Below are 26,585 nucleotides of genomic sequence, written 5' to 3'. Positions count from 1 at the left end.
CTGCGCACAGGGTGGTGCATCACTGTTTGCACTGTGTGTAGTAAATGGGCAATTGGAGCATTTGAACAATACAGGCGGGATGTTTCTTAGTGTTTTATTTACACTGTGGGCAATTAAGTCTAATTCAGAAGGAGTCAAATTCACTGCAGTGACTAAGCCTTCCTAGGTGGCCAGAAAGAGATGAGAGGAAGTAAATATGAAGATGAAAATGATCCTGTGAGTGATAATAAGTGAGTTCTTGGCGTGGGGAGTGTCACTGGGAAAATTGAGGCCGGGGGCTATTTGTTCTGTTGTACTCCTACACTCTTCTAAAGTGGGACAAGTATTGAACGTCTGAATTTCAATCAGTGGCTGCTATTGATCCTGTGCTCCACCGGCACTCATGGTCAGCTAGAGCGGACTCCCTGCAGGCACGTCACATTGTGGTCTGATGACTCTGAGCTGTTTGTGATACGCGTTTAAATTGCACAGTAGCAGCGAGGGCTGAGCGACACCTCGGCTCCCTGCCCTGCTCTCTTTTGTCAGTTTCCTGCAGGATTAGCCTGCAACCTCCTGACGTCACTTCATTTATGACGGTAAGCAGCAGCAGCTTCTGTGAAGTGCTCGCAGCAGATCTCATTACAAGTTGTAACACACCTCCCCTTGATGGCCCCACCCCAGCAACCCAAAGCAGGAGGAAAGCCAGCCTGCTGCTTGTTGGTGTGTAGTGGAGAGCCCTCGGCAGAGCGGTGGGGCAGCAGAGTGGTTTAAGCTGCATGAAGTGCTGGCAGGTGCTGTTGCTGGTGGATGGACTTTAGGAGGGAGGGTGGTACAACCGTCACAGTAGCTAACTGTGGAGTTGAGTTGTAGTCTTGGCAGATGTGTGCGCGTGTGTCCTCCTGAACGCCCATAAAAGTCTTCCCACACTTTGTTTTTCTCAGTTTTTTTGAAGGATAATCTCTATGACCAAAAACCAATACAGCTCAGAACAGCCAGAGGAGAAACGTATATCACATATCACTTTATCCACTGGTGTTGGATGGTTTTATTTGTATGAAGTTTTCTCTCCTTTCTGTTGATGATAAATTGTGGTTCAGCTGTGTTGCCCTGAGCACAGAGTTTCTCTCAGGAGCAAAACAAAAATAGGAATAAAAGAACTTAAACTGGGTAAAATGGGGTACATTCATCCTTTCTAATAAGTCAAGTTATCCATTTCTTGGTGCGTTTGATGGCTTTGATTTATGAATCAATCACTGATCCAGCTGAAGGTCATCTCAGCCGAGCATTTACTAGATGAGACTTTCATTAAAGTGTTTCATGTGGGGCCGGTGTGCCTCCATCATAGCTCTCTGCACTTTCTCCAGGACATTTATCTCAGCTTGCAGCATCAGTCTAATCTAGGCTTGTGTAGCCATTTTTGGTCATTCTTCCAGATGTGGGAATATGAGCCCACATTTAAATTATTTTTATAGTCCCCATACCATGTGACTTTTTGCTATTTGCTGTTTCTCTAAACGAGCAATGAGCAAATCATCCATCATAAGTCTTAAAAAGGGTTTCATAAACTTCACACAGGATTATGTGTACAATTACAAATGTAACTGCCACAGAAAATATGTGGTGCACATATTTAGATGGAAGCGTTTGATTGGAGCTTTTCTCCCACGTTTATTCTGAAAAACTGATATTTAAGCTAAACTCTGATGTTCTTTGGGGTCAGCAGCAGGTTGGCACCACTTTAAGGGGCTGTTTCATGTTAGAGCAGGTCAGTGGCCCCTGGAGCTGAGCTGTATAGGTCAAGGACGCTGTAACCAAGGTTTGGGTGCATGTATTACTTGGACCTTTGGCAGTGCTCGTTTCTGTTGAAGAAAATTTTCAGTTCAGGTTTTTTTTCTGAACTGAGAGTGTTACCACTTCTGTGTTTGACTCGCAGGTGGAACTGATGAACACGAAGTTTAATTTTGTATGTCGGGCTATCAACAGCATCAGACTGCATTGTTTTTATGGCTCAGTGCTGAAACTCAACCGAATTATACACAATAAATTGATGTGTGCATGCAAGTTTCTTTCTTTTTTTTTTCCCATGTAATGCCGTATTTAATGCTACATTAATATAAGAAATTGGATGAACAGGTCTCAGCATTTTCCCTTTTTGACGTGGGGAGCTTCACTGATAACATTTTTAGCCACAGAAAAACAAGCAAAGAACCTATTAAAGGCTTGAAACACCCTCATGTGGCCCACGTCACATAGCGTCCCTCGAGACTCTCCCATTAACATTAAAACACTGAACAAATCAGCATTTTTGAGGACAACTTTGGAAACAGATCATCAACAAACACCAAAAACAAATCTATTCCTGTGTGAATTGTGCTGTCTGCCACAGTGAAACAATTACAAAGGTAGAAAGAGGAAGCGAAAAACTACAGATATGAGGGGGTTTTTTTTGGACATGTGAAAGACACACTGACTCATTGCTCTGGCTACCTGCAGAATTAAATATGTTAATTCAAGTAATTATAAATCGGGAAAGCATATTTTGTTTGCGAACTTGGAGAGAAATGTCTGTTTTCCTGGAAGCTTCTAGTTTGGTGCACAGAAAATTACTGCAGAAGTGCATTGGCCTTAACAGGACATGTGCAGTATAGCTGATGGGTGGATGAGTTGAAAGTGTCTTTTGTTTGAGTGCAGTGTAGCTCCTCCCCAGCTCAGCATTTCTCTGAGTCAGGTGATGGTCAGCAGTGAAAATCGCTGCTTCGGCACAAAGCAGCACCACGACTGGCTACCTACCATCACACGACGGCTGCTGGCAAACCGAGCTCGAGCTGACTCACGATTACTCTGAACCCGGCCACTGTGCTTCATCATATCTGTTTACATTGCTGTCCAACTGTTGTCAGAGACAGCTCAGGCATGACTCAGGACTCGAAGCTGTGATAATAAGTTCTCTTTACAGTGTCAGCATCTTCGTAAATTTGTATTTTTTTTTTAAAAACAAAATTGTATTGATACTAACACTGCAAACAAACAATATAATTTAATTGACGCAAGCATATAAAAGAAACATTCAAACTACAAGTGTATGCACATGCTGTAAACTCAGCCTCCTGCAAAAACACAGACCTTAATGTTTGTTTAAGTACTAGGAACATAAGCTGTACTTTCATTTTGGACACATACGCTGCAGTGAAATGGGATCCGTCACAGAGTGGCCTTTGTGCGGTGGGAGACTCCTGCTTTGAGCCAGCGAAGTGGGGAGATACATGTTCACGCTGGGCTTTTCAATGACTCGCTGCTCAGCAAGGCCTCTTTGATGCCCAGAGTCTATTTGAATAGCATCTGCACATAGATTTGCATCCAATTTGTGTGCTGTGAGATCATCAGAAGTGCTGCGTCTTCTTATCAGCTTGTGTCATACTCAGACATTTGTCTGGATATAAACCTGCTTGTTCTTAGTCTCATCAAATATGTAAAATTCAGGAAGTAGATAGAAGGTATTTGCTGTTTTATGGATATCTTCAAAGTTTGCACTTTGTACATTTGAGGAAGAAGAAATAAAACTACATATTGTAAGATGTTTTTAGTTATTTATTTCTAGTGCATTCAAAAGCTGCAAAAGGGTTAGATGGTGATGCATCTTTCAGGAAAAGTGGTGCTCGAAGTGCGAAAATTTCAAACAAAATTGCTGAGTACAGCTTCAAGTCAAGTCAGTTTTATATAGCATATTTTAGCCAACCCGAAGTGCTTAACAGGCTCTCTTCCACAGCATGTCTTTATCCTGTCTTCCTTCTCTCACCCCAACCAGTCACAGCAGATGGCCGCCCCTCCCTGAGCCTGGTTCTGCCAGAGGTTTCTTCCTGTTAAAAGGGAGTTTTTCCTCCCCACTGTCGACATATGATTGTTGGGTTTTTCTCTGTATGTATTGTAGGGTGTACCTAAATATAATATAAAGCATCTTGGGGCGTTTGACTGTTGTTGTGATTTGGTGCTATATAAATAAAACTGAATTGAACGGATACCTTCATTCGCAATCCACGTCTCCAAGAACCCACAACACCGAACATGCACACACAGACAATATAGTAAAGATAATAACTTGAAAATTAGTCAGAATGTCAGAATAAAAATGTTAAATTCCAACTGTGGTAAATAAAAGAGGAATAGATCATATTTACAGTGACCAAACCGTGAGGGACCTCAGAGGTGACTTAAAGCAACTGAGACTAGGTACAGCTGATTTCAACAATTCTTGAAGAGGTTTTTTTTTATGAGGGAAGGCCGCCCAGATGCAATGACATCAAAGGCCTGATTGTCTTTAGTGAGGAGATGGCACAGAGAGAAACTGTTGGATTATTTAGAAACCATTTTCTTTCTGTCATAATACATCTGGCTAAAGATTAGCTTAACTGAGGTTGAATGCCATTTGATTTACCTCCCAACACGCCGTCACGGATAGATGCTTCCTTCTGTGCAGTGATGTGGTTGACAGTTGTAATTAGGGATGTCGCCAGAGCCTCTACTTATGGTAACTTTCCATACCAAAATTTTGAAAGTGCTGTGGGACTTCTTTCAATGCTATAGGTAGCGAGTAGGGTTGTCAGAGAAATTGATACTTGGACACTAATTGATAGTAAAGATTAAAATTGGAGTTGCAGCAGGTTTGACAGCATTGTTGCAGAATGGCAGCACAAACATGAACATGAGCACCAAAAACTCTGTGAAGTACCTTAAAGTTGACCTCACGCTTTTTATGGAGAATTTCGAGACCTCACTAAAGCTCTCGTTTCAACAAGTGTTGTCAGTCCTTTGTGTCTGTGATGTTACAAGATGGTGCTACATTAATAGGATAACACAATTATTTGTGTCTAAGAAGTGTTATGTTTCTCTTAAAGTCCCAGTTTGAAGCAGAGAAAAGTTTGTCACCATATTGTCATCAGCAATGACAATATGGTGCCAGAAGCACAGAAAATAAACAGAACTGCTGCTGCAAGAGCCACTGTAGTTCCAATCATTGCTAACCAAAATCTGCCTTAATTTCCTCAGTTTCTGCCCACGGTATTGAAAGCAGTGTCTATTCCTGGGTGTCGTATGGAGTTTGAAGTTTGAGCATCATGACAAATCCTCGTGTAATTTGGTAGAAATAAGAGTTTTGGAAAGAACTGAGCTGATTTCTATGGAAGCTGAAAGAAAATCTTTTTTTTTTTTTTTTTTTTGTCATTCGTAAGTCAAAATTTCAGGTTATTATCTCAGATGGTTGAGTTAGTAAGTCAAAATGTGGCTTCGATAGGGGGAAAAACATTTCAGTGGCTAAAAAGCTTTCGTAGATTTCTGCAATGTGACCTTGCTGGTAAGTTTTTGGTGCTTTGGACACTACAGAGGGAGTGCCACTGAGTTCCATTATATATGAAAAATGAGCCGATATCTCAAATACTGGGTAACTCCCACCAAAAAACAATCGAGATGCCTTAATGGAAAAACATGTTCCTTTAATTTTGGAGGCACGGTGGTGGAATGGTTGGCACCGTCACCTCACATCAACAAAGTCCTGAGTTCGAACCTAACCAGCTGGCTGAGGCTTTCCTGTGTGTTGCTCTAACCAGGTACTCTGGTTATCCCCCCACCGTTCAACGGCATGCATGGGGTTTGGTTAGTTGGTCATTCTAAACTGGCTGTAGGTGTGAATGTGAGCGTGCATGGTGGTTTGTGTCTCTTGATAAACTGGCGATGTCACCATGGTATATCTCGCCTTTTGCGCTGTGAAAGCTGAGATGGGTTTCAGCTCAACCATGACCCTGAACCGGATAAGCAGAAGAAAATGGATGGATGTTCCTTTGAATTCATTTTGTGAGGATATACTTTTAACTGACTAAATGTTCTGGTGAAAATCTTTGAATCTACAAGGTAAGTGTGTCTGCTGCATAAACTGTCTGCATCTAAAACATATTTTTATTAAATAACATCACTGTTGCATCCTTTAGAAATCTAAATGTGATGGGAAATTGATGCAGCATCTGTGTTATTATGACCTGAGCGAGATTACATGAACTTCAGGAGTGCAACAGATCATCTCTAAAACGTTGCTGACATCCAGGGAGGAAGCCACGCACTGAACACAGATGCTTTTGTGGTCATAAACTTGTGTTGCGTGGGGAGAGTGTGTGTGTGGACTCTGTTTTTTAAGAGCCTCTGAGCAGCCGAGCTGTTTGTTTGCGGGTCTCCAGGCTTTTATGGTTGTCATAGCAACCGCCCAGTGTCGGGCACTCTGCAACATTTTCACAGACGAGCCGGTCTTTGTTAAATGAACACGCCGGAGGAAAGAGCTATCGCCACGCTTTGACTTTCTATTGTGACACGCACACACACATGAATATGCAGCAGGGCAGCTCTGGGCCACGAGAGAGTAAATATCAGTCGACCGGTCACAATGGCTGCTATTCTTTGTCAGTTGGCGCTTTTTGGCTCGTCCACAGCTTGGTCAGCACGCGCGGGAACAGTGAGGAGCGTGTACATGCATGTGTGCAAAGTGCCTCTGCCTGCACAGCATACAGTATCTCTCTGCACCAGCTGCACACTGGCTATATGTGTTCCTGTGTCGCATGCTGGGTTTTTTTGCACTCTCTTTCTGAGGCACACTTGCCTCCTTGCATGTGTGCATGCTGAAGCAGCAGCCAAGGCAATAGTTAAATGTAATGGGATGACTTTGCTGAGTTGGCAGTTTGTAGTAACAGCCTGTTTGAGTGCCTGGTTGGATGGATGCTGCACCTGAGAGACTAGACTTTCACACGCCATCGCACGGCTGGACTGAAATGAGCTGTGTTAATCTACAGTACATGTTTTTGCAGATACTTCAGTGTCATGCATTATATTTGACATTTTTTTAGATCTTTAGTCTGTAGTTTTATGCACACATCGTGCACATATTTCGTGGTATCTCGTGCACATATTTGAGTACCGCCTAACTGGACTGCAAAGCTTAGCAGATTGAGTACAGAAACGCTGGCAACAATTCTGAGATCATTTTCAAGTAAAACTTCATTATGATGCTTTTTGTCAGGGGAATATTTTCCAGTTTTTAGTTGGAGATTTTAGGACACCGTCCGTAGACAATAACCGCTCTTTTCAGCTGTTAATCAACATTTTATAGGCATAACAACTGGGCAGTTAATTGAAGGTGAGGGAGTTTCAGTTTTATTTGAATATTTGTCCAGAAGTTTTGTGATATTCGCTTAATTTTCAGTCTGGCTTTGTTGTGTTTGTCATCCAGAAACTGTAGAGAGCTGTAATACAGGAAGTAACTGAGAGAACAAGAAAGTGAGAGTGAGTGGTTTAGTCATGCAGCTCTTAGGGGGACATACTAGGGAAACAACAGTGCTGGGATTATACCAGAGATTATACTATCACGATATTACAAGCACTATATGATATTATTGTGATTTTTAGCATTTTGTGGGATGCTGAGTGTTGCACTAACATGTTGAGATGTAAATTAAGATTGAGATTATGTCCTCAAAGTTAATCTTTGTTGATGTACGATAAGATAAAGTTATCTCACTTCAGTTATTTTTCTTTTTTTACTGTCAAATGAGATTATTAAGCACATCAACCGTAAAATCTGCCGTAAAATGGAAGTCTGCTATCAGTCTGTGATTAATTGGGGCCAAGTTGGCAATTACATGCAATCGATTTCTAATGATACAGCAATTAACTCATAAACCATCAAGAATCACGTATCTGTTGCGGTCTACATAGACACAAATTCAGAGTTAACTGTTAAAATTGTTCTCTGCAACCTTCCTGTTCTATAGAAAAATAAACAGAATACAACTAGCTGGCAGTCATTCAGACTGATTGCAACATGCTGCCATGTCTGCATCTATAAATTAGACAGCAAGACCTTTTGCAGACCTTCAGCAATCTCTCTAAGAGTGGTTAAAATCACCAGAAAGCCACTATCTTTATTTATTTATTTGTTCATAGATGTAAGGAGGTTGCTCTATTATTATTATTATTTTTTTGTGTGTGTGTGACTGAGCCATTAGCTTGCTGTGAACAAGGAGGTAGCTTTGTCATGTCCAGCATTAGATGTTTTTTGCTCGGCTAATGTTATTTTAGGATGGTAGTGCAAGAGCTGAGCCCTCTTCTTCACAGCATTCCCAGATTATTATTATTTTTTATTCAATAAAATATTGGTGTCCTGTATCAATACAATATTGCCATGCAAATTATTGCGATAGCATGCTGTATTGATATTTCCTCCCACTCCGCTAGATTATACTGGTAAGTTTTGGTTCAGCCAACTGGACCAGCGCTCACATGTGCCCTGCAGCCTCAGCCTTGGCCTGGTTCACAGTTTTCACTGCCAGAGAAGTGAGTGCTTAAATATCAGTGTGGGTAGTCAGGCTGCATCCTCTAGTGCGCTTTGAAGGAAGGAGACAGAGGGGGATGAATGATGACCTTTGACCCTCTCAGAACACTCCCTTTGCTCGTTGGCACTCCTGCCCTTCCTCTGTTAGGGAGAGAGAGCACTGTGACTACTAACAGAGAGAGAGAGAGAGGGGAGAGAGAGAGAGTAAAGCAGATGCCTTCCCTTCATCTCTCCTCCAGGTTCAGGTGTCAGAAAGGTCATATTGTTCATGTGCATGACTCACTCTGAGCAGGATGGATGGAGCAGCGGCTTTTATTACACACCCGTGCAGGGATGTTAGGAGCCTCTGTTTGGGTGTGTTTGTTTACCTGTCTGACTGACCGGTAGCATCAATGTTCCTAAGTACACGTGTGACATAAATAGATAGTAACAGCTTCATGTTACTGTTGGGAGTTCTGGTCACCGTATTCATTGCTTTTGGTGGATTTTAGTACAACAAACTGCATTAGGGCAGAAGAGATAACAGCTCAGTGATCAGATGTTGACAGACAGTAAGACTAGACTCTGGGCCAGACTTTAAAAAACAAAAACATGTTCCCAGATCCAGGAGTTGAGCCCAGAAAGTGACAACACTGAACTCATTTCTGCTATGAAAGATGTTGTAGTAGCTCTGTTTGGCTTACACAGTGAGTTCAGTCAATCAGCTACTTCCTGACAAATGACTGAAACCCCTGCTTCATTCTTTAAAATGCATGCTTTGGTGAGACTTTAATTTTAGTGCGTGGTTTCCTCAGTTTACTCTGTGTTCCCTAAAAGGTCAGCAATGTCAAGACTGATTGCAAATCCATTGAATCATTCTAAAAGACTGCTAGAATTTTATAAATAGCTTTTTTTAGTTGGTAAAATGATTAATGAAATGATGAAGCATTTTATATCCCAAAGGTCAGCTTGACTGTGACATCACACTGTTTTTGGTCATTGCGCAATGCTATAACTCAGGAACTGAAGGGTGGAGGGGTTGCAGCTATGTTTTATATGTGGTGCTCACCTATTGAATTCCTTTTTAAATTATTACTCTGAATTTTGAAAATATACATCCATGTAGGGCTGTTCGATATAACGATATATATCGAATGACGATATAAAAACGTCTATCATTTCATTTTACGCTATCGTTTGTTTCGTGGTGTCGCAAAATAAACGTTTACGGCAATATTTTTTCACCGTTTTGATGGTCACTGTAGTGGCTATATTCATTTCTTAAAGTTCTCTCTTTCTCTTATATTTAATATAACCACACTACGTACGGACAAGCGCCTGTTTTTATGGGTTGTCGTTAGCAACAACGACGGTAAAACCATCGCGTGTCCGCTTGTTTATTTTCCACATAAACCTTTCACAATAAAGCTCAAGATCCTGTTGAGACTTTTCAAAATAAACTGAATCACGTGAAAGAGTATGCAGAGTATTTACGGATGAGAAGCAAAAAAGAGCCGTCAGGTGCTAAAAAATAAACCTTTGACTCAAACGTTAGAACAGGCTTTTCCCCGCAGCACGCTGTGTAATAAATACAAAGAAAACGGCGGCCGTTACAACTTATGTCTAAAAATGTATAGTTTCATGCATCTGTTAAAACACTCGACTTCACCTACACGACGCCCAGCTGGAAACACTTCACACAAGTCGAGCTGCCCGAGATTCACAGAATTTACAGAAAATGTTACATTTTTGTGATTTATATCGTTATCAGGACGATAGATGTCTTATATCGGGATATGAGATTTTGGTCATATCGCACAGCCCTACATCCATGTAAACCTCATACAACTGCAACTTGGCTGGTGGTGAATGCCTACAATCTCCAACCATCCAACAGTTTTCATCTGCTTTTCCGAAGTAGGACTGCAATGGCAGTTGTCTAAGCCCCAGCAACATTTTCCAGATCCTTCTGGGGAGTCCTGAGACACTCCTAGGCCAGGCAAGATCTAAAATCTCTCCAGTGAGTTATGGGTCTACCTGGGGTCTACCTGGGGTCCCCCCCCCACCAGCTGGCCATGGTTTGAAAGGCTTAGAGATAGTAACTCTTGCTGGCTGTTCTTCATCGTCTCTGTCTGTGAACATATAACATAGTTATTCCTCTCTGTACCATCAGTTTCTTTTTTGTCTCCCCCTCAACTTCTGAGATGGGTTTTAAGCCTTCTTGCATGCCAGATGCATGGAGCCACAGCGCAGCAGTTTGCAGAGCATCCAGACAGCAGTTTGGCTCGTCCTGCAAGGCTCTTTTTCCCGCTATGCCTCCAAACTGAAGACGGCAGTAACACGAATCTTATCCGATCTGCTCTGCCAGACCTTTATTCTCAGTTCTGGGTTTTGGATGGAAGGATGTAACAAATAAATGAAGCCAATATCAGATTATGGCATTGTCAGAAATGCACAGGGAAGCATCAGCTGTGGTTTAACTTTAGCTTGGTTTTCATTCGCGTTTTGTGGCTTTTTGGCCACATAGAGGCTTCTCTTGGATGTGCTTTGGGCTCAGTTTATACCACAAGGCCCTGTGTTTTTGTCTCCTTGGACCTCAGTTTCCTCAACGGCATTGTCAGAGTTCACCAAATTTTAATTAAGCGTGAATTATTTGTACTGATATGCTTTGCATGTCTGAATCTACACATTTCTGTAATTTATTGGAAATAAAATTACAAACACAGCTACGATTAAGCTTTTTTCCTGTTTCCCATGAACGGGAAAATGAGGAACAACTCAGCCTTTTATCATTTACTGCTCACGTATTCTTGAGCAAGGCACTCCTCTCCTGCACAGCTGTTCCTCCGGGGTGCCATTTTAAATCAGAATGTGCTCTCTGTGAGCATGTCTGGTTAAATGCAATGTCCTAATCCATCACACATCAGGAAATCATCTGGGGGTCTGAGGAGGAGGAAAGTGCTGTATGACTGTTAGCAGCTCAGTTTTCCTGGAACAAAAAACTCTCTCCATCAGCACTTTCCTGCCCCACGAGCCAGTGTGAAGTGAAGGTAGGAGAAATACTTAGGATAGAGATGACAGTTTTTACCTGCCTAGGATCTACAGAGGCCCATTTCCATGTCAGCTCATCCAGACAGTATTTATTCTCATTACTGCAGGAGCTGCAAGCAGCAGTACAATTTTTCATGTTGTGGATTTGATTATAAAACAGAAAAACTACTTCTTTTTTAACCATCTTTGTTAAACATTTTGGAGGAGATGCTGGAAAGATATTTTCCTAGACTCTATTTTTTTCATTGCAGTTTATCTGCCTGTTTCTGGGGTTTCGTGGGGACACGAGAGGCCCTGAGCTGGAGGCTGAGGCTTGAGAAACCGGTCGCAGTGTTGAAAACCGCCTTCCTGTGTCAAAGGCTCTGCCAGCACAGTCTGCCTTTCCTCTTTCGCCTAAACTCACCCTGCCTGTGTGTTTGGATATGGCAGGGGCTCGCACTCATGAGCTGGCTTGTTTCACTAAAAGGATTGTACTAATATGGAACTGGCAGAGAGGCAGGAAATCTTTTTTCTAAGTGAGGGTGATTAATGAAGTGGGAGAGAGGAGAGAGTGGGCAAAAAGGGGGAGGATGGGAGTAGAGGAAGAGGAGTGAGGGGAGGTGGTGGGTTTTTAAAGAAGAGGGAAATATGTGAGAGTTTTATACAGTGAGAAATGATTGTAGTTACTAATCATAGTGTATTAATCATAGTCACTGCTTCAAAACCTGATTAATTCTTTAGTGCTTTTTAAAATAAAAACAACAGTGGCTTACTCACAGTCACCTTTTAATTGAGTAATGTCATATGTCAGGATGAGTCTGCTAAAACAAGTTAATCTGTGTCATCTATAATCAAGCTTCAGTCGAGCTGACCTTCATTAGATATTTAAAATTCCCAAATCAAGTCAAATTATATTGGTAGATTTTTTTCTTGTAAGTCTGTTAGGGATTTTTCTCCCATTTTGCAATATATGATCAGTATTATCATTTATTCCTGGTAGTTTGACAGGTTGAGGTTTACATATAAGTGAACCTATTAAATCCAAACAGCTTTGTAAAAAGCACTTTAAAGAAAGTATGGTTGAAACAAAAGAAAAAGCTCTTAAGTTTACAGAATTCTTTTATTTATTTGCTTATTTATTTATATAATACATTTTTCTTTTTGCCCCACTCCCTGCAGTTAAACTTGGTCAGTTTTATTCTTTTATTTATTCATCTGTATGTATTAACATTGCCCCAGATGTTCCCAGAAATGTCCAAACCCACAGAAATATGCATGTTTATTGACTTTAATAGTCCATTTTATTTTGGTTGCAGTGAGCTGTTTCATATCCTCTTTATGCATAACAGCCACCAAGCAAATGCAAACGGTAACAAAACAAAGTTTTACCAGTATATTAGCAGAATAACTTTAGCAAGAGTATCTGTGGGTAAGCAGTTGGCTTTGACAATCACAAATAAAAATTTCATGCAGTACATGTCTGTGAACTTCTATGTAACAGGTCTAGAGACTGGTTAGCAACCATCTGGCAAATGGTCACAAGGGAAAAGACTTGAGCTTAAGGAAGTACAACTCAAACCAGATATTAAGAATGTCTGCCTTCAAAGTAAAAGTTGCACCTTTTTAAATGTGTTGGTTACATTTAATTTAAAGGTGAATTTTCTCTGTTTCTGCTTCGTTAGCATCTGCCAAACCGACATCTGCCATGCAAACTACATGCAACCTGCAAGCCATCACAAGAAAGTTTTCAGTATAGCACTCTTTGCAACCAATTTCATAGTAGTAACTACTAGCAACCACCTTTCCCTAGTGACCAGGAGTTACCACGAGGTTACCGACCGGCCTTTAGGGCTGCATGAATAGCAATTACAGCTACTGCATACAGATTTTTCCCTTGCAACCAGTGGTTGCTAGATGGTTGCTCACTGATCTCTAGCTGTATTTTACTAAAACCTGAGTCAGATTTCTTTCATTGGTGCTGGTGGTTAACAAAATACCCAGTGACATAAATTATTATAGAGTGTTTATAACCACTGAGTACAGGTTATCCAGGTTGAGTATCCTGTGGTATTCAAGGGTCCTGAACTGTGGATTCTGTGGTTGCCATGGGACAAACATTGCATGCAATGATGCTCACTGGCAGACTTCCCCGAAGTTGATGTGGAGCAGATTTCTCCCACTCTTGACCCCTGTTGTTTTTACAGCCTGCCTCAGTTCTGGGAGGCTGAGACCAGACAGAGAAAGAGAGAGAGCAGAGAATGGGGGAGGCCTCCAATTTTTACGACCCTCCAGTTCCTCCCACAGACACATTCAGCCCTTCAGTCATGCTTTCACTTTGCTCTGTTACACGTTATGATGCTGAAGCTGAAACAGACTGCGTTAAACGGCAGTAATGAGAACGATTTTGCACTGGCAGGACTCTGGAGCAGACATGTCAACAGCTTACAGAGATTCACAGCACATACTGTACTGACACAAACTGTACAAGGACCAAACAGTTGCACATGGAGTGCAGAGGAATAGTACGAGACACGCCACACCGTGGATTCATATAATGAGCAGTTTTTAATTGCTTTAGGTGCTTCACAGCTGCATGAGTTTTTGGTCAGTTTGCTGTATTGATGTGGGCAACTCTGTCCTTTTGTTGCAGATCCAAAAACAATGACACAGTTTTTTTTTTTGTTTTCTTTTTAAATCAGTCCCTGCTTTTCAACAATCACACAGAGAGAAGTTGACGGTAGTAGAGACACAGAGTCTCAGTGAGCTACAGAGTTGAGATGATGGGTAAACATGGGCTTTCTTTAATATTGTTTTTTTTAAATAAATGTAAGTCTTGAAGTTTTAAGTATATTATATTGATGTCACATCATATTGTGCCTGATGATACTGTGTAAGGTTTTTTTTTTGACGATGCTACTCAACCTGCGTCCTCCTCAGGCTATAAATATATATGTGCTAAGCACAGGGAAAGCCCTTCAGCCTCACTCTTAGGTAACTCTCAGAGGTTTTTCTCTCTTAGCTCTTTAGGGAGTCCACCACGGCTATTAATTAAGTTGGGTTGGCAATCTTCTGCAAAGACGAGCTTGAGTCATATGGAAACTCATTGCACAGTTGTCACTTTCAATCCCAAGGAGGAGCAATGGGGAAAACGTGACCTTTCCACTCTGTAGCAGTCGGTGCTGGACAAGCAACTATAACCAAGAATCCTTCAAAGTGGATCTTAAATCTGGTCTTCCAGGATAAAGTGTTTTATTCCAGGAAAATAAATTATCATCCTAACAATTTATTGATGGAAAATTTGAAACAGATCAGATAGTATATCTTCATTTTTAACATTACAATAGAAAGACTTTTAGGTTGAGGACTGAACTGTGCTGGGTAATGTCGCTGGCAAGTCCCACAGATGCGGTGACCTCAAGTGGATCTTGGGTCAACAAAATGTGCACATTTCTTTTATTAACTTTCTTTTTTGTAAGATTAGACTAACTAGAGCTTTTCAGGTCAAAGCCATGCTTGGCTGTCTGCTCGTGCAGTAATCTGTCTCTCTGTGATCAGTGGAGCAGCAACTCTGAGCCCTGCCCTGCCAAGAGCCTCAGAACACCTGAAGGTGTCTGGGAGTGTAGTCCACAGCGCAGCCAGAGGGGGGTCATGTGAGGGTGCAGGTGGCTGCCAGCCTGGACTGTGTGCTGTTGCCAAACTCCACAGTGACCCAGAGACTTAGAGAAACTGCAGGAGGGCCGGCTAATTCCTGTCAGGAGGAGGCCTGTCGTCCAACCCGAAGCAGCCAAACTTGCCCTCCTTCCAAGACATTTAACAAGCTAACATTCCTTCTGGGAACTTTTAGTCGTTTTCACAACTGTGCTCTTTGCAGCTTCACTCTGAGTGTTTTCAACACTCTGGTCTTCATAAACCTGCACTAATCACGAGTTTTAGGTAAAAACTCATTTTATTCTGCTCAGAGCACACAAAACACTCCACTTTGTACTTCACACCATTTCCTGTCTTTTTTGCTCTCCTTTAACATGAAGCTGTTTGCAGGTGGTTAGCAAAATTTCCTGATATAATTTAGATCGTCTTTCTGTTATTTTGAAGGTGTTTCACAAAGAGGAGGGAACAAAAGAGCTGGCACTTGTCAAGAATGACATCTTAGACAAAAAAGAGACAGAACATTGTAAGAATCTGAACCTGCAGAGCCAGCAAACACTCTTATCTTAATACTTTGATTAAATTGCACAGTATTCACACAAGCTGCTGACAGCACAGCTCTGCCTCGACTGTTTAAAACATTTGGAAAGCCCCTAAAGGGACTATTGATTAGAATTATTTCAAATATCTTAGTGCCTGTTGGAGCTTGACTTAAATCATGAGTAGTATTGCTGGAAAGTAGTATCTTCTGGGTTCAGGGCGTGTGCCTGCTGTTTGCACATAAATCTTCAGTGCTGGTCTTTTTCCGTCAGTCCTGCCCTTAGGGATGAAACACCATATAATCTGTCTGTTTCCCTTCACATCTTCTACGGTATCTACAGAGTTTCCTCCAGTTTTTTTTCTTACTCCACCACACGCCATCAACCTCGCACACATCTTAAACCCAGCTCTTCCACACTGTAGTTTATTGATAGCTGTGTAAACCTCACGCGACTCCATTTTTAAGCGTGATCTCATCGCGGAAGTTCCACAAGTGCTTCGAACCAGATCGCCAATGACTTTTAAGTGGCTTTTGTTCCCCAGCAGTGGAAAGCAAGCCAGTGAAAGACAGTGTTGGCTTTCATAAACGCCTGGCTCTGCTCCTGCAGGTCCTCCTTCAGCTCTCTGGAGGAAACACAGTGTCTGATCTGCGCACAGTGGATGCAATTAACCCGGGAACTCATAAAAAGGCGTTTTGCAACAGGGTGCATAACGGGCCCAGTCCTCATGCCAGCTCCTGTTGGGCGGTTGAGGTCCTGCTCCAGATGGTTTCCATTAGCATGTTTGCATGCCAGCAATGCCAGACAATCCAAGGCTTGCTACACCTACTGTATGTATACAATGGTCCAGTGTGTGTGTTGAGTGAAGAAAATCCAGAAGTCAAGTTTGTCGGCACCACAGGAAAAGGTGAAAGTGTGGGAGCAGGGATTGCATCTGTCCATCAACAGATTTCCATTGATATGTAACTTTTAAAGGTCCCGATGTTGTGGTTTATTAGTCCTTGTAGGAGAACTCCCTTATCCCTCATAAACTGTAAACGGAGCTGGCAGTGTTTCAGTATTTTGTTCACAGATATCCTAACCAGACATGATTTCCTGGCAGCTTTTCCCTGTGGATAGCAATGTTGGGCTAGACTGAAAAATGTCAGCATCTACTTCAAATTCTCAGAAAATGCACAAATTTTGTACAAACATTCGTAGTTCCCAAAAGATGAACTATGTTGATTCTCTTATTTTTTACCAAATTTGTGCCCTAAAGCTAACAGCATTCCTGTGAGCTGTTCTTTGTTTTACAGCTGATAATTCTGGTGCGCTACTGTACCCACATTGGTGTTATTTAATATGTCAGAGAAAGATTTAGTCCCATTATTTATGCCAAGTGCAATGAGCCAAAAATGCAGGATTTATGGCATTCACCATCCACTGTGCCCGTTACTCTTACAGCAAAAAGGTTACAGTTCAAGACACAACAACAGTGTGTACTTTGAAAGGGCAGATGAGGTCTAAAAGGAGGAGGAAGTGGTGTGTGATCTGGAAGGCTGAGAAAATGCAAAAAAACCCACTTAATTAAATAAATCTGCTAATCCAAATAATCTCCTGCTGATGATATTGTCACCGTTGCTTGCTTGATTTTTTTGAACTAGTGCCAATATCATCAGATTGTAAAACTGAATAAGCCTGCAATACAATACAATGCAAACAAAGAAACTCTAGTTGCTTGATAAGTAAACTTGCCCCTTTAAGAACCTGGTTGGCTCATGTTTGGTGTATATTTTGCAGCACATTAAATACACACATGTGACGGTGTTTTTATCTGATTTCTTTCCACATCATATAGACGTTTACAGCTTGGTGTAACTCTCACCTGAGGAAAGCAGGCACGCAGATTGAGAACATCGAAGAGGACTTCCGGGATGGACTGAAACTCATGCTGCTGCTGGAGGTCATCTCAGGTGAGGGAAAAAAGCTCCTTGCTTAACAAGATTACCTGAATGAAAACAGCACTTGTTGATTTTTAGCTACCAGAATTCCCCTTACAGGACTAGTCCAACAGTATGCTTGTATAAAATGTATTTCTGACAGCTAAATCATAGTGTAGATAACACTCTCGTGTTTGTTTGAACTAAAGAAACACAATTTTAACAGCTTTATCTTCTATAATGTGTCTGGTTATGAGAGGAATTTAAATTAAGGCCTTCATATTTGATTATGCAGCTGGAAACCAGAGCTGTAGGTCAATTTGAAGGTGGAGTTCAGAATGAAGTATTAAAATAACATTACATTGTTTTTGTAAGATGTCATGTATTTTTGCTAATCAAAAAACATTTTTCTGTAATTGAAAATGTGTTTCTTGTCCAGGCGAACGCTTGGCCAAACCAGAAAGAGGCAAAATGAGAGTCCACAAGATTTCCAATGTTAACAAAGCCCTCGACTTTATCGCCAGCAAAGGAGTGAAGCTGGTTTCTATTGGAGCTGAAGGTGAGTGATGTCACATCAAAGCAAAGGTCAGACAGTTTCCACAAAACCCAGAATGACCTTCTCTGTAGTTAGTTTGCATTTGTCACCTGTTGATTTTAATTAGGTCATCAGCCAAATCAATAGCTACTGTTCTGTTGTAAATAGTTATGTATAATGTGGCCTCCGGCCCTCCCTCTCGCTTTCTCACCCGTTACCATGGCAGTGGCACAGGCTGCTGTGCGGTTTAATGAGATCCTTATTGCCGAGTGCTCGGGCAGAGCTTGTGCTTTGCAGTGCATTTTCTGAGAGTAGATCTTAGGATCAGCAATCCCCTCTGGGGCTGAGGCTGCTCATTGTTCAGCACAAATAACTTGGGGATGTCCACCCTCTTCCCATCTGAGAGTAAACAAGTCTTTAGCAGAGTAAACACTCGACTTTCACTTTCTGTCTCTCTCACTCTCTCTGACTGTCTGCCCAGTCTTGGCCACATGCATAGTTTGCATACATGTGTTGCAACAAACAGGAAGTCTGTCAATGGCTGTAGATAATCTGAAAAAAATCATATACTGTCAGATATTTTTTGGCTTACTGTTTAGTTTAGAGTGAAAGTAAACAGATATTTTGCAGAGCTCCTCAAAACGCTGAAAGATGGCTTTAAAAACTACCCAGAATTACTAAAGATGGTGTGCTGATTTTGCTGTTAACAGTTTAACATTTATGTTCCTGAACACATACTGCAATCCCTATGAAATCTGCTTACAAATGAAGTTTTCGGTTCTTGAGTTGGAAACAGGTATTTCTATATATCGTCCAAGGGTGGGGGGAAATACAGACCTCAAGGGTTGGTTTTAGATCTCACCCTGGGTCAATACACCTGAATCAAATGATTAGATCATTACCAGGCCTCTGGAGAACTTCAAGACATGTTGAGGAGGTAATTTAGCTATTTAAATCAGCTGTGATGGATCAAGGACACATCCAAAACCTGCAGGACACCGGCCATTAAGGCCTGGAGTCCCCTACCCCTGATATAGTCAGTGGCTATAAATGTGTATCCCCCAGCCTTTTGGCAAGTGGTTGCTGGGTAAGATCAGCTTCACCCAAAAATCTCCTTTTTTCCTGGAAACGTGAAAAAATGGGACAGAGAAAAGGAAATTGGAAAATTCAACTTCATAGTAAAAGGTTTGCCTTACTGTTGCAATCAACAGGTTTCAAAAGGGGAAACTTTTACTTTGAAGGTGTATGTTCTCTGTTTCTGCGGTAAACTACTGGTGACGACCTGCTAGCAACAAAGAAATCCCAAGGAGGAGTGCAGCACCATATATCTCTTTGGGTCCTGTAGCAACCTCCAGCAGCCACTCACCTATCAGTGGGATTTTTTTCTGGTTGCCATATGGTTGCTGACTGGTCTTTAGGGCTGTGTGACTGAGGCCTAATGCAGTCAACTCAGCCACACAGCTCTGCCTATGATAACAGAAGTCCCACAAACCTGCATGTGCAAAGTGAGGTTAATCTTAAAGTGAGACAAGTGAAAATTTCTTCATTAAGGAACAATTGAAGGTAAATACAGGAATAAGGAATAATTTTAACTGTAAAAAGCACTCTAGCAGAGTCTGTTCTACTGAAAATAAACAAAACTAAAGCCTTAGAATTTAAGGTTGATAGATTCTCCTTCAATTTATAACTGTATTGACTAAATATGTATTATATGTTTTAATGTTTTTGTGAAGTGTCCCTTTAATGAATATGATCCCTTGGACGGTGGCTAAGACGGGCATTACTGTCCCTCCCCAATGCCTCCCTTCCTTAATAAGGTTAACCTCTGACCAGTCTTAACGCCTGCTGTTCAGAATCTCTAGTCTTTCCATCATAAGCCGGTCTCTGTCAGCGTCGTGCACAAATCTTGCAAAGAACTCCTTAGCTTGAGAAGGTTTTAATGACAAAAGCTGAGCTACAACGCAAAATCTGACAAAGTCACAATTGTGCTTCATCTGCGTAAACATGGATTGAATGAAAAATTGATTTAACATATTTTTAATTCACAAGCTGTATAAATGTCAACTTTTTAAGTGGCTTATAGTATTATTTTATTTTAAAATATAGCAACTGAATAAGATTTTAGGTGATTTTTGCAATTAGGGGGAATAATTAGTTACTCTGGTCCACCCCACATGAGCTCAAACTTGTGGGGTAGATGAGTTTGACAGACCTGATCTGCAATGTCTAAACTATAAAAAAAAAACTGGTTGTGTCATTTTTCCTTAGCTTGAGAGATATCAGTTATGTGTTCAATGAGACCAGCAGTAGGAAAGTCAAAAATATTTGATTACAAACAAAGAACACCAGCGAATAATCACAACTGAGACAGGGCAGGTGCATTTTAAATTTAAATTAATTGAAATAACTTGAAATTAACTAGAGATTTTTTTTCTGCCCAGAGTAATAGTATAAAAACTCCTAAGCCAGACCAACATTCCAGACAGATTATCCGCCTGGAATCCCCTCCTGGTCCTGCCGCTCTGCTAGCTGTGTTGGTGGGAAGTGACTAGTCGAAGGCTCAGGTCTTTGCGACTCCTCAGGGGGTTTGTTGTGGGTGAGGGATAAAAGACGGGGGGATGCAGTTTCAAATGGAATTAGAAGGATTTTTGTTCTTCCCCTGGTGGATCAGTCATGTTCATTAGAGCTAATCTCAACATGTATCTGCATGTGTCAGCCTGAAGCACCGAGCTTGACTTTTTTCTGCCTCCTAATTCAATCGCGGGCGTCTTTCGCACCGCGTTACACGCAGAGACATCTGACTGGCATCTCGCAGTCTGAGTTTGTCACAGTCGAGCGGCCGTGCTCCAAGCCTTATTGGATTAGAGGCAGAAACAAATAATTATTGAAGGCGGGCAAACAGGGTGACCTGTTGGAGGGGATTTTCATTATCGACAACACAGAGAGGGCTGGACACAGGCAGTTCGTTCACAGCCTTCAGCTGCCGGCACACAGCTGATTGACAGCTTAACAGGTCTTGGCTCAAATCACTGAATCATCACATGTTTCATTCATAAAGGCTTTGCTGCACACATAAGGGAAATCATTAAAGTGGAGTTGAGTGTTTAGTTGACCTCTTGGTTATCTTGTTGTCTAATCTAAGCATCGAGATTAAAAGATTTTGAACACTGATATCTCAGCAAGTAGCTGTTTTACTAAATAGGGATCAAAATATAGTGGAGTTCTTAGCAGCAAATGAGATCAGCCTCCCTGCGCGTGAGCTGTAACCTGAGCGTCTCCACTCTCTGTTTTGGTAGCTGGTTTGTGTGCAAGTGCATGTTAGGTTATGTGAGTCTGTTAAACTGCTGGCCTCACAAGCATTCACTCAGTAGTTTAAGTATAAGAAACTACTCAAAGTTGGGATGTTGGTGCCTTAGGATGACATCCAATTGTTGTGCTGTATTTTTAGCATCTTTAAAATATGATAATTTTAATGGAAATGTTTTCCAAACACCCAAAATACATATAAGTTTTGTTGCAATAACATTTACAGTAAATGCCTGTATCTATACAACACAGAATAGCAATATAGTCTTTTAAAAGCTATTATAAGTAATCTTAACATCTAATATTACTGTACAAGTCTCACAGAGCAATATGATGGGTTTTTTTTGTTTGTTTGTTTTTAAACGTGTCTGCGTTCCTGAGAGTTTCTTCTTCTATTTTTTTTCCCCCCTGTTGAAGGAGTTTTATTGAGTGTTTTTAATCCACATCAAGGGACTAAGAATAGGTGCAGTCTGTAAAGCCTGATGTGGCAAAGTTTCAAAGTTTATGGCAATCCATTAAATAGATGAAACCAAAGGGCTTTGCCTTCTCCTTAGAGCCATGGACAAAATTGTCAGCTTTTAAACCTAAAAATTTAGTTTTTCTTTGCTTGAAAACCACCAAACAAGCCAGATGTGAGAAAAATATATTATACTATAAGTGCCTGCTGAATGCATCAGTCCTGAAATGTTACTGGTTTTCCCTCTTACAGAGATCGTAGATGGCAACGCCAAGATGACCCTGGGAATGATCTGGACCATTATCCTCCGCTTTGCCATTCAAGACATTTCTGTGGAAGGTAGCATTGTGTGTGTGTGTGTGTGTGTGTGTGTGTGTGTGTGTGTGTGTGTGTGTGTGTGTGTGTGTGTGTGTGTGGTTGTGTTTGTGGGAACATTTCCACACGCGTCTTATTCATTTGGTTTATTGAAAAGAAGCCTAGCTCACTGTCTTCATTTGCAATTGAAAACACTTTTCATTGACACAGTGTCTCAGTGTTAAGACCTTTGCACTGAGCTTAAAAAAGCTTCTTTTTTTTTCTTTTCAAGGTGGAAACGTTTGTGATGTGGTCCTGCCCATGGTTAACGTATATAATGCATTTACAGGATAATCCAATTTAAACGCCAGACGTTTGTAAAGTTTGCTTTGTGCGGCATTTCCACACTGTGTTTATTAGTGAACTTTGCTTTACTGGTTTGCTAAAAGAGGATGTTTGACACCATTTGGTATTGACTGGAAATAGGAAAGCATGAAACCTCCAAGCAGTCACACATGCTTTCCATTCTCTTCACCTCCACTTAATCCAGCACTAAACAGGGATTAGTGGAGAGTCGGTCAAAGTAAAAGCCCGAGAGTTCCTCCAACTTCACAATGATCCCTTCTCTCCAACCACAGAGACATCTGCCAAAGAGGGCCTCCTGCTGTGGTGCCAGAGGAAGACTGCGCCATACAAGAATGTTAACATCCAAAACTTTCACATCAGGTACGAGGCTGGAGAGGAGCACAAATTAAGCCACACAGATGGTTGTTTTACTCACATGCTAAGCTGCAGTTGCAGTTAATCACATGAGATTGTGGAACCATAAACATAACTATCGGAGGCTCAAAATTTGATGTCAAACAGGGAAAATTAGACTAAAGAATGTGTACGAGCAGGGGTGCCTTCACCTCAGCTAAAAACAGTTTTAGCTTAACCTCAGTGGAAAAATTTACCTTTTGTGCATTTTTGCTTTTGGCTCTTCGTTGTTCTAATGCTCATTTATAAGCAAACCTTAAAATAAGATGAGGGGAAAAAGGAAAACAGCCCAGTTTGTTGCTTAGTGTTGGAAATATTTCTGACAATCAGGAGATACAGTAAGCAGATATTACCTGAGCAAAAGTTCAGAGCTGGATTACAGGAGGATGGTTAAATATCGTCCCGTCCACTCTGGCTTATGTTACCTTTGTCTTTGTTGTTCGTCTTTGTTTTGGAAACTCTGGGAAAAACAAATCTTTGCAAACGCACAAATCTCATCATGGGCGGACGATGAAACGCTTAAGCACCTGAGGCATGTTGTTGCTCGACTGGCAGGTGCACACACACATAAACAGAAGTGTATTTGTGTCACCTTGTGATCTAGATCTCTTCTAACACTATGAACTATGAATAACCTTAATGCAACACAGATTCTTAGGTTGCGTCCCAGCTGTGAGACAACCTGTTAGAGATTTTTTTTTTTTAAATCTCTGACAGGATGCTTCATCATGTGTTTAAATTCTGTATTTGGGTTTAGTCTTTGTTCGTGTTCGAGGACTTGCACTTTCAGGTATCCTGTTGCAACCATTTGTTGCCACCTATGCCAAAAAAATTAAAGCATAAGCCTCTTTCAGTGAAGTGTTTTTAAATTTTGGAAGTCCCCTTACTGACACATGATACTTTCCTACTGGTAAGCTTTTTATGCATGAATCCTTCTCCAAATATCGGCAAAGGGCACTGCTTCAGTTAAAATGTGGTTTTCAGCTTGGCTGTTTCAGTGAGGTCTTTATGTGGAGTTAATTTTTTAAAACACCCGAATTACACAAACACATAATTTCATAAATAGCTCAGACTCGATGCAGATGAGAGCTGTTGCCTCAGACAGCGTTGATAGGTAACAGATCAGACTTGAAATAGCAGAGTGCACACCCTTAACCAGGAACAGACAGTAGACATCCTCCTAAAGTATACTGTGAAACGCAGGAAGTGGAAGTAATTATCCATAGACATGTTGCATGCAAATAATTAATCAAATTACAGCTGTAAGTTCTGAATGTGAAAATACAAGTGAGGATGCTACCCAGGCATCCCTATTTCAGGCCTGGCTGGGCCTGGATCCATGACACAGAATGCCTCCATGTATGTTGAATTATTGAAAGAAGACCTCTGTGATCCTCAGATGTGGATGAAAGCTGAGATGAGAAGGTGGAGATGAGGTCATTTCAGGAGAATGGGATTGCCAGAGCAGAGTCCCGATCTTTGATGTGGTCTCACTGTGAGAGATGATAGCAGGGCTTTTGAGATGGAAGAGGAGGGAAGAGTACAGAGTTTGCTTTTTCTCTCTGAACGCTCACATACTGCTGCTTCAGGTATAAGAAGCAATGAGCACCCTTGTAAAAACTCCTGTTGTGCGTTGCAGGCACTTTTTTATGGCGAATAATACATTAAGCATCCCATCTCACTAATTTGTTGTTTGGAGCCAGAAAGCACTAATAAACCTTCTCCAGCTTCCCCAGATTGATGATATTGTGAGGCTCCATCTCATCGTGCTGCATTTAGACCGACTGGTTTCAGCACCAAGGGCACCAATCAATGAGCCACAGAAGGCCAAGCTAGAAATATATTTCAGAGAAACAAAATCACGATCAAAATCAGATTTAGCTGCTATGCCTTGTATGGATTTTACAGCCTGGGATCCAAAAATAATAGGATGCAATGACTTGGAAATAATTTCAAATCTAATATCTAATCTTAAAATCGCAAAATATCCACATGGTCGGCTTTTCTCCACATATTGGAGATACGAAAGGCTGGAAAGTAGTGAAATATAAATAAGAGCAAAACAATTGACAATAGCTCAGTAATATGATACGGAATTATTTCTCAGATTACATCACAGTGCATGATAGTTTTAAATGATTGAGAATTATTTGTATACAAAGGCCTTCTTTGTGCTTAGGCTTACTTAGGTTGAAGGCAATGACGGTTTCCTTTATAAAGCACATTTTATTACACACAATCCTGATGTGCTGAACACAGAGGATTAAAGTCCTGTTTAGGTTAACGGTGCCTTAAGGCAGTGAAAACGGCAAAATATAATAAAACAAAAGAAAACCAAATAAAACAACACAAAAAAACACCTGTGGAGTGTAAGCATGTGTGATCAAAGTTTGAAATTCCTTTTGAAAATCATAGACACCCCATGTTCTGGGTAAAAGAGGATCTGGCCATCTGGTGTCTTATGAACACATGGTTACATTACCAGCATCTGGATGATATGGGAGTATATTAGTGCATATAACATGTTGATCATCAAATGGCCAAATGTTAGCATTATTGCCAGTCTCATCAAAAGGGAAAGCATAGGCAGAGAATATCTGCATGAAGATTGTTGTGCTGCATCGTTTAAATATGACAAAATGCAGTAAATGCTGAAGATGAATTATAAATAACTTTATATGAGTCACTAAAACCTGGCATTCTATTGTATTTGTGCAGAAGAGAGCCAGTTGGTTTCTGCATACAATAAAAAGCGAACCACGTAACATCTGTTAGTGAGTCGCAGTGAGATCGCTTGCCAAGACAATTGCTCTGGAAAATGAAAGAAAACCAGTACCAAGATATCATGTCTGTTGAGTGTACAAAAGTGTCTGAGCAGGAATATCTTTTTCTTTGAATGTGTTCTAGGCTCTGGCGCTCAAATTCCAACAGATATCCGAGTTTTAAACAGTTTCTCTTTTGAAAAGCACCAAAAGCCCCACCTTGGGTCCCGAACACACGTTGAACATCTGTCTCGTCTTAGTCTTATTTCTTATTCTGCAACAAAAGCACAAAGGAAAATTTCATGGCAAAGGATAAAAAACATTGAATTTCTTAAGAGCTATTGTTTGAGCACGTTTGGTGCAGAAGATAACAGTAAAATGGCACGTGGTGTTGGAATGATTCGGGGTTGACACAGAGCTGATTAAGGAGGACAGACTGATGGGGATGGTCTTGATTAAAGTTAAATTCCTGCCATTTTTCCTGATCACTCTTTCTCTGCCTCGTTCTCTCAGCTGGAAAGATGGTTTGGGGTTCTGCGCGCTCATTCATCGACACCGTCCAGAGCTCATTGACTATGGAAAATTGCGCAAGGTGAGTGTGCTGCTCAAAGGCAATGGAAACCCCGAACTGGAGCTGTAGACAGGAGTCACTGCGTTTCAGATGCCTCAAATAAACTCTGAAAATAAGACAAGGAAGTAACATGATTGTCTTCTGACCAATTAACGAGAAACTCTAGCTGTACCTTCTTCTGTAGTGGTTGCCAGCCCCTGTAGCTAACTTTAATTACCATGTTTATATCTCCAATGATGATGTTAACTATTTCTATGGTGCAGTTAAAAGCAATGTAAAAGTCTTGATGATCTGCTGGTTGTTCCTGTTGCCAGGACGACCCCATGACCAACCTGAACACAGCCTTCGACGTGGCAGAGAAGTACCTGGACATCCCCAAGATGCTGGACGCAGAAGGTGAGCAGGCAGGGAGTCAAACTGTAAAATCACGTCACGAAGAGCAGAT

The 26,585-nt window shown here is 41.2% G+C and overlaps 1 protein-coding gene across 3 annotated transcripts in view; it reads left to right on the top strand.

Annotated features, from left to right (window-relative positions):
- Window positions 1-26,585, top strand: part of actn1 (actinin, alpha 1) — a 56,876-nt gene that overhangs the window by 9,168 nt on the left and 21,123 nt on the right. For all 3 annotated transcript variants that reach the window (XM_082515928.1, XM_082515927.1, XM_082515926.1), the window contains exons 2-7: window positions 17,375-17,489; window positions 17,896-18,015; window positions 22,007-22,093; window positions 22,687-22,774; window positions 26,083-26,161; window positions 26,455-26,536. In XM_082515928.1, coding sequence (XP_082372054.1) covers window positions 17,375-17,489; window positions 17,896-18,015; window positions 22,007-22,093; window positions 22,687-22,774; window positions 26,083-26,161; window positions 26,455-26,536 — 571 coding nt within the window. The remainder of the gene's footprint in view (window positions 1-17,374; window positions 17,490-17,895; window positions 18,016-22,006; window positions 22,094-22,686; window positions 22,775-26,082; window positions 26,162-26,454; window positions 26,537-26,585) is intronic.

Source organism: Aulonocara stuartgranti (genome assembly GCF_965226115.1).
Source record: "Aulonocara stuartgranti genome assembly, chromosome: 19".
NCBI lineage: Eukaryota > Metazoa > Chordata > Actinopteri > Cichliformes > Cichlidae > Aulonocara > Aulonocara stuartgranti.
This window is presented reverse-complemented; position numbering and strand designations above follow the sequence as displayed.